This window comes from Belonocnema kinseyi, chromosome 9, assembly GCF_010883055.1.
Source record: "Belonocnema kinseyi isolate 2016_QV_RU_SX_M_011 chromosome 9, B_treatae_v1, whole genome shotgun sequence".
Lineage (NCBI taxonomy): Eukaryota > Metazoa > Arthropoda > Insecta > Hymenoptera > Cynipidae > Belonocnema > Belonocnema kinseyi.
In genome coordinates this window covers 100,668,829-100,678,037 of record NC_046665.1, presented here as the reverse complement: position 1 = coordinate 100,678,037, position 9,209 = coordinate 100,668,829, and the positions used below count along the sequence as shown (strand labels likewise).

Below are 9,209 nucleotides of genomic sequence, written 5' to 3'. Positions count from 1 at the left end.
GATAGAAGTAAACTTTGGGAAATTCTGAAAGAGTATGGAGTCAATGGATGGATCCTACAAGCTATAAAAACAATATACACAGGTATCAAAGCGAGTGTAAGATCATTTCCATAAATATAAATTATTACAATTCATAACATGCATTGATATTAAAACAGACGTAGTTTCATTGTCTCTTTTAAAAAATGAGCATTCTTTAAAAAAAGTTGTTATTAAACATTTTACTGCAAACTTCTGCCGGTTTTTCAAAAACTGAGTTTACTCATTTCCAATTTTATTTTTACGATTTAACGTAGCACATACGGTCGACACATCAGCCTTACCTTTTTTTTAACTTCTGAATTAAATCCCTAACTCAATGATCCACAAAACTTCGATTAATGAGGGTTTGGGAGGGGGGGGGGGGCGATTAGTTTCAACCAAGACTCATAGCTGGTAAGTGTTTTATGCTGTGAAGTTCAATCAATCTTCAGCGGCGTTGTGTTAGATGGGAATTCATATGATCCTATTTTCACATTCCCGGCCTACAGTGGAAATAATTACATGTTTGGTTCGAAATAACGTACAGCCCACAAATATTGAGCGATTTGAACTACAAAAATTTGACAAAAAGTTGTTAAATTATTTATGAATAAACAAATATGACGAAAAAATGGCCATTTTATCTATTTGACGTTCACAGTGCTCGTCAATAACAGGAAAATTGTTGAAATCGCCTAAGTTTCATAAACTAATATTAGCTAAAGATGTTCCAATATTATACATTATATTTGTTGAAAAAATGTTTTCTACAATTTTCAATAATAATTCGTTTTTTCTAGTTACATTGCAAGAAATTTGAATGGAAATTATATGATATTAAATAAAATGTCTCTTAAGGTTATAATTCTTTATATTATAAACAAATTTTATGGACAAATGCAGTAAACAGGCATTTTTCGACAGAAAAGTTCGTTTTTTTCGATGTACAATTTTTTAAATTCGGAACTTTAGGATATTTTTAGCAAAATTCATAATTTGTTCAATAATCTTATGATTTTTACAAACAAATTTAATAAAAAAATGCATTTTTCGGGCATTTATCGGCAGAAAAATTCGGGGTTTTCAATGTCAGTCTTTTCAGATGGGAACTTGATGAGAATTTCAGTAATATTCATAATGATTTGATAAATTTTATAATTTTTTTTAACAAATTTGATGAACAAATGCATTAATCAGGCATTTGTCTACAGAAAAATTCGTTTTTTTTCTATGTCAACAGTTTTAATTAGGATATCGAAAAAAACGAATTTTTTCGTCCGCAGATGCCCTAATAATGCATTTGTTTGTTAAATTTGTTTTTAAAAATCATAAAATGTGTCAGCTCATCATGAATGTTGCCGAATTTATTATGAAGACACAATTAAAAGTCTGATATTGAAACAAAAAACCGAATTTTTCTTTCGACAAAAGTCCGAATAATGCATTTGTTTCTTAAATTTGTGTAAAAAATCATAAGATTAATCAACAAATTATGAATTTTGCTAAAATTATCATAAATTTCCGAATTGAAAAAAAATGACATAGAAAAAAAAGATTATTTCTGTCGAAAAATGCCTGATTACTGCATTTGTACACTAAATTTGTTTATAATATAAACAATTATAATCAGAACAGAATTTTTTTTACATAATATTGTTTCGATTTCAATTTCTTGCAACATAACTTGAAAAACGTGTATTTATGGAAAGTCGTAGAAAAATCATTTTCAACAAATAATTTGTTGATAACAAATTTTTTGGTATATTGTCTAATATTTGAACATATTTAACTAATGCTATTTTATGCAACTTAAGCTATTTCAACCATTATCCTGTTATTGACGAATACCGGAAACGTCAAATAAAAAAGGCCATTTTTTCGTCATATTTGTTTATTTGTAAAAAAATTGAAAACCTAATTCAAAAATCAGGCTGGATAACTCTCTTAGAAATCTTATTAGCTTTTTATCCGAATTTTATGTGTGGAAATCGGTGAAGATTTGTGGGCTGTACGTTATCCTGTAATTTTTTATTTTCCATAATTTTGTTATACTCCTAAATTTTAATTTTCGATTTTTCAAGAAAATCCAAAAAGTTGTTAGAATAATCTTATAGGGCATTGAAAAAGAAATATTTTTCTTCTCTTGAATTTTTTTCATATCATGCGTTATTTGGCTGAAAATGTTCATTTTACTGTGTTTTTTGGAATTTTGTAAATGCTATAACTCTGGAGAATTTTGCTTTTATCGAAAAACTTCATTAAGATAAATTTTTTGTTTTTTCGAATACTATGAATATCCGTTGAGAAAATTTTTTGAATTTTTAAAAAAGTGGTCTCAAAAATATTCAAAATGTCCTCACTTTTGGAATTTTTATCCAAAATGGCTACCTAGCGAACTTAATCTTCATTTTAAGAAAGTTAAAGATTTTACCAAAGGAAAATCCAATCAGTCAATTCTTTCGGAAGTTATCGTGATAAAAAAAAAGATATCCACGGGCAGACAGACACACACATTAATAAAAACCTGTTTTCGGATTCAGGGGGTCTCCAAACATGGACATTTTACAAAAACTGGGGCGTCAAATTTTACACAAATATAATACCTTCTCTGATGAGAATGTAAAAAAAAGAAAAACGAAGAATATTAATTTGCAGGTCTTGAACGGCTTAGCGCTACCTTTAAATAATTTTCTAAACATGAAATAAAGTGTATGGCAGAAGTTTTGTTGAAAATTCAATTCGTTTGCAGAAAATCCTCCCTTTCGCTTGAAACTACAACACATTGAAAGAAAGTTCACTTATGTGATCCAAAATTCAACTCCTTTGTAGAAAATTCGTTTTTTGATTGAGAATTAAAATTATCTTAAATGAAACTTTAACTAAACCATTTTTGGGTAGAATTTGATCTTTTTTTAGTTTACAAATTCTACTACTCAGTTCCAATTTTTTTTAGAAACTAGCATCACATCCATTGTTCAAACTATTTAGTTGAAACTTCTTGGTTGAAAATGTAACTATTTGCTTAAAAATTCATTTTTCCGATAGAAAATTATTATTCTGTGTTGAAAGTTAGTTTTATTTTTGATCAAGTTCTATTTATTAACTAAAAATTGCACGTCTTTTTTAATCTTCTACTGAAAAATTGAACGGTTTTATTGAAAATTTGTCTTTTTCGCTTGAAAATTTAACACTTCTGTAGAAAAGTCAACTTTATGGTACAAAATTAAATTGTTTGTCGTTTTTAGTTTGGAAATTTCACTATTGAGTTTACAGTCTTTGAAAACTAGCGTAACGTCCATTGTTCTAACTATTTAGTTGAAAATTTATGTAATTTATTGAAAATTCGTCTTTTTGGTTTGAAAATTCAATTATTTGATGAAAAGTGTATGTAATTTGTTGGAAATTCATCTTTTTGTTAGAAAGTGAATCTTTTCTGTTGAAAAATCGTATTTTTTTTTTTTTGTTGAAAAAATCAATTTTTGTGACTGAGAATTTAACTATTTTCTTGAACATTTATTGAACTGGCTGGTTGAAAATGAACTTTTTTGTTGAAATGCCATATTCTCGGGTAGAAAGTGCAAACTATTTTGTAGAAAATTTCTTGTTTTTTTTTTGCTTGAAAATTAGATCTTTAAAATATATATGACATAGAATTATTAGTCTTATTATTTTCTAAAAGTATATTTCATTAGTTAGATAAAAATAAAAATAAAATGTTAGATAGCCATTTAATATGTGTTTTGTTGCCCTAAAGTTGGTTTCTCTCTACTGGCCAAATACGCAAAAAGTGCAACAGATATTTCAAACAAAAAAAAATGAAATTTTATTTTAATATATATTTTCAATAAATAAAGATTTTTTAATCATAAAAGAAAAAATGTTCACCTATATTATTGAACCTTCAAGCCAAAAGCGAATTTTCTGCACAGAAATTTATTTTTACACCAAAGCTATGAATTTTCAACAAAAAATTAATTTTCAACAAAATTGTTAAACAGTCATCCAAAGAGATAAACATTCATTTATAAACATTTCTACAAATTAGTTTAACTTTTACCCACGCAGTTGAATTTTCAATGACAAAAGATTAATTTTTGAAGCAAAAAGATAAATTTTCAACTAAAAATATGAATGTTCAATAAAAAAATAACAAACTGTTTCAAATAAAATTTTCAAAAAAAAAAGTAGAATCCTCAAGGAAAGAAGATTAGTTTTCAACCAAACAGTTGCATTTTCATCCAAGTAATACGACATATCTACCACAAATAGATGAATTTTTTAATCAAAAAGAAAAAATGTCAGCAACAAAAATTATAAAGTTCATAAAAAAATATTTTAGTTTCAATTTTCAACCCAAAAAGACGAGTTTTCTTCAAAACAGTATGATAAATAAATGATTTTCTAATAAAAATGACAAATTTTCAAGAAAATAGCTGAATTTTTATCCAAAAAATATTTTAATTGACTTTTTAACAAAGTCTAAACTTTAAGTAACAAGTCAATATTTTCTGCGAAATAGTTGAACTTTCAGCAAAACAGGTGAGTTTTTGATAAAAAAAAAGATGATTTTTTAGCAAAATTGTTAAATTTTCAAAAAATTAAGAAATATTATATAACTAAAAAGGTGATCTTCAAAAGAAAGCAACGGCAAAAAAAGAAATATAAACAAAAGGCAAATAAATTGCTAATATGAATATCGTATCAGAGTTACCGCAAAACCTTATTTTAAAAAGTCCCTAATTTTTCTCTGATTAATTTTTCATTTTCCCTGACCATCAATAATTAAATACCAGAATCTTAAATTCGTAACATTTTTAACCTAAAATATTTTATACACGGAATAAAAAAATGGACAATTAAAATAAAAAAATATATAATTTATTCTGACTGACAGTTATAAAATTTAAAATAAATTTTTGGGAACGTTTCCAAATTTTTAAATATTTATGATCTATTTAAACCCTCTAAAATTCCTTAAAATATTTTTTACTGACTCTAATTCGTCTCAACATTTTGTAAAATCATTCAAAATGTAAAAAAAATTGCCTTACAATCTTCTGAACTTTACCAGGAATCTTAAGAATATTTTTTTATTCTTTTAAACCCTTTCGAATTTTATTTAAAGCTCCTAAACTTTATCTTTGAGATTTTTATAAAACTACAGTTCCAACAATGTTCTAAAGTTTAAAATCATTCAAAATTTGCCTGATCTTTTTTAAATTCTACAAAATTAAAAAAAAGTGTCTTTAAAATCTTTCAGATTCTTCTTTGATTATTTTTTAAATATTTTGAAAATTTTTGAAACCTTACAAAATTCTTTAAAAATATTTAAAGTTTTAATTGTTTTTAAATCTTTTAAAAACTTCTGAATATCTCTTAAACTTATTACTTAAATTTCTTCTAAAATTATGTACTATGACAAAATCAAAAAATTTGGCTTCAACATCTTTTGCACACTTTTAAAAAATTTTAGGAAGTAATTAAAAATGTTTCGTGATCTTTTTCCAAGTTCGTCTTAGAATTCATCACAAAACAATCATTCCCCATGAATATTAAGAAATGTTTTTATTCTCTTGACAGCTTGAAAAATTGAGTGTACCTAAACATTTTTTAAATTCTGAAAATTTTGTAAAAATTGTCAAAGTTCTTCCACATAATTTGAAATCTTCAAAACTTAAAATTATGCTTTTAAAATAAAACCTAAAACATTAAAAATTGTCCCAGAAATCTTGAAAAAAATGCAATCTCCTCAAATCTTTCATAATTATCAAAACGTTTCTACAATTTTTTTGAATTCTTCCAAATAAGTTCTTGCCCATAATTTAATTTTCCTTTTATCTCTACAAATGTAAGAAAGTTTACAAATTATAGTATGATAGCGAAATTTTAAGAACAGAAATATTTCCTTTTATTAAACAATCATTTACCATTCAAATTTTCTCTTATATCAATAATGTTTAGAAACATTTAGAAATAAATTTTATGCTGAATTAAAATTATTTATTTCGAAATTTTGATACACAGAGTTGATGGTATTAGGCCGACGGTCAAAGATCTCGAACTACCTACGACATATATTTGATATCAGATTACAAAAATAGTCAAGACCTCGATTATTGATTAAAAGAAAAAATTGTACGTGAATGAACAAAATTTTTTAAACAGATTTGAATCCAGGTTTAGAAAATTCATATTACATTAATTTTTTGAAATCCATTTTATGTTTGACAGGTGGCTATTTTCACGTGTGATGTGATGGTCACGTGGTGGGATACTGTAACGAAAACGAACGAAAGTGACGTAAACAAACAAAATGTCGCAATCCCCGTGGCAAACGAATTCGGCGGTCTTAGTCGGACTGTAAAAACTTCTTTATTTAACACCACACTTCATAATTAAAACGTAATTAATTAGATAGAGTGATACTTGTGAAAGGATATTGAAAAATGTGTTGATATCGTGCTTCTAACCTTAAAGGATATTTTGAAATTTGAAAAATGGATAACCTCCTAAACAAGTTTTCAGGCTTCAGTGCAGGACACGAAAAAGCCTTAAAACAAGGAATTTACAATGCGGTGGCACTCTTGCTATTATCCTTAATATGCTCCGCGGGATACGGACTTTATATTGTCTTGAGTCCTTTCGTGAAACCTTTAATTTGGGCATTATTATGTGGCTCGGTGTTGTTTCCTTTCAAGTGTTCTTTGGCGACGACTGTGCATTCCTGGTTCAGCTGGTCAGAAGCTTCTCACAGGCCTTTGGCTGTTAATTTAACTATGATACCTGTCTATATAGTGGATGATGTTTCTGAAATTATTGGATCTTTTCTTCGAAAACACTTCAAGTATATTTTTGGTGCTGTATCGTTCGGAACAATTGGTTCTCTAGTTTATAATTACATGCCTAACATTTTTATGTGCCTGGTTTGGAGAATTGGTATGCTTGTAAATACGATTCTTGGATTCTTTATTTCCACTTGCAATACCTGGATGGTAAGTATTCATCATCCATTTTTAACTTTTCAAATTATTTATTCCGAGTGTTAGAGTGTAGTTCTAAAAGAAACAAATTTTTTAATTAAAAAAATTCCCGGCCTTCAGAAGCGCGGGGAAACCTTTTTTCTCTAGGTAGAAGCAGTTTGTACACAAATAATAGTAAATAATAAATGAAGAATAAATAATAATAAATACAGATATAAAATTTATATTTCCAAAGATTTTTAAAGACCTCAGAAAATTTGTTTAAAAAATTTAAAAGATTTTTCAAACATTTTACAGTTTTCAAATATTGCGCAAAGATTTCAGATAAATTTAAAAGATTTTACAAAGACTTCAATGATTTCTCAAAGATTTAACAGTTATCAAATATTTCGCAAATATTTTGGATATATTTAGAAGGTTTTACAAAGACTTTAATTGTTTTCCAAAGATTTCACAAGGCTTTCAATAAATTCATAAATTTTACAAATATTAAACAAATATTTTCAACATTTCGCACATTTTTAAATATTTCAGAAAAATAATATAAAGATTTCAAAAACACCAACATTTTGGATAGATTTAAAAGATTTCACAAAGACTTCAATTATTTTATAAAAATTTCCGATAGATTTCAAAGATTGACTAAAGATTTCAATGATTTCGCAACGATTTCAAAAGATTTAAAAGGTTTTAGGGTATTTTATAAAATACCAACAAATTTCAAGGGATTTTTAAAGGGTATTAAAGGATTTTACGGAATTTCGAAGATTTTTTTAGAGACAGGGTGTCTAGCGGACTATGATTTTTTTCTTATGGGACCATCCATATACCACGTAGACAATTTTTCACCACTTTTTGACCCCCCCCCCCCCCGTACTTTGTTCACGTGGACGTATTTTATAAAAATATAGATATTATTAGTCTTCAAAATGTCCGGGAGATCGCGACAATTCCATGGACGTCATTTCAGTACTCACTAAAATTCCAGATTCTTTTGTTTTCATATTCAACAGTTCGAAACTCGTTGACTGGCTAACAGCTGTTGGTGCATTTTGCAACAATTTATCATTAAACTGGTCGGAAATTCGAATGAAAAAACGTCATTTTGGTACTCTTCAAACCCACGGGGAATGTTTGTTTGGATGCTAAAAATTAACAATAAGTTTGATTGGCAGCTCCTTAGTGCTGCCAAAGTTAACTAACAGACTGTGAAACATGTCAAAAATTCGAGTGAAAAAACGTAATTTTAGTACTTTTCAAACCCATTGGGGATGATTTTTTAGGTGCAAACAACTACTAAGAAGTTTGACTGGCAGCTCCTGAGTGGTGCCAAAAGTTGACTGGCAGGCTGTCAAACATGCCAAAAATTCAAGTCAAGAAACGTGATTTTAGTACTCTTGAAACCCATTGTTGCGAGCTGTAAATTTGCATAAAAAGTGAGATTTTTGTAGTTTCTTTTTTTATATACATATTATTTTTATAGAAGTATCCTATACATGAAAATTTTAGTTAATGAAAAGGACAAAACTTTCATCCGGTTGCTGATTAAAATGCCAGTCAACTTTGGCACTACTCAGGAGCTGCCAGTCAAATTCTTTGTTAGTTGTTTGCACCAAAACAATCATTCTCAATGAGTTTCATGAGTACTAAAATGACGTTTTTTCACTCGAATTTTTTACATGTTTGACAGTCTGCCAGTTAACTTTGGCACCACTCAGGAGCTACCAGTCAAACTTATTGTTAGTTTTTAGCATCCAAACGATCATTCCCCGTGTGTTTGAAGAGTACTTAAATGACGTTTTTTTACTCGAATTTTTGACGTCTTTAACGATAAATTGTTGCAAAATACACCAACAGCTGTTAGTCAGTCAACGAATTTCGAACTGTTGACTATGAAAACAAAAGAATCTGAAATTTTAGATGGTACTAAAATGACGCCCATAGAATTGTCGCGAGCTCCCGGACTAGAAGAAGTCCAAAAGGAGCGATGAATTGGCTGAAAAAATTCGAATAAGCTTAGGAACGTGAGCTTAAACATGATTTGAATTTGAAAGAAAAAGTCGTGAAAAAAATAAAAATAAATATAAAAATTATATTGTGCGTGAGCACAATATAAAAATTGGAGTATACCTAGAGTATGCCTTGTCTCATTTCAGTATATTTTCCACAGATTTAGGGAAATGTGTGTCCACGTGGATTCTAGCTCGA

General features: G+C 27.9%; 1 protein-coding gene across 1 annotated transcript in view; it reads left to right on the top strand.

Annotated features, from left to right (window-relative positions):
* The first annotated feature begins 6,340 nt into the window (after positions 1-6,340).
* LOC117180211 (transmembrane protein 245) overlaps positions 6,341-9,209 on the top strand; it is a 22,906-nt gene continuing 20,037 nt past the window's right edge. Inside the window, exon 1 of the mRNA XM_033372595.1 lies at positions 6,341-7,013. Within this exon, the coding sequence (XP_033228486.1) occupies positions 6,519-7,013 (495 nt within the window). The 5' untranslated portion in view covers positions 6,341-6,518. The remainder of the gene's footprint in view (positions 7,014-9,209) is intronic.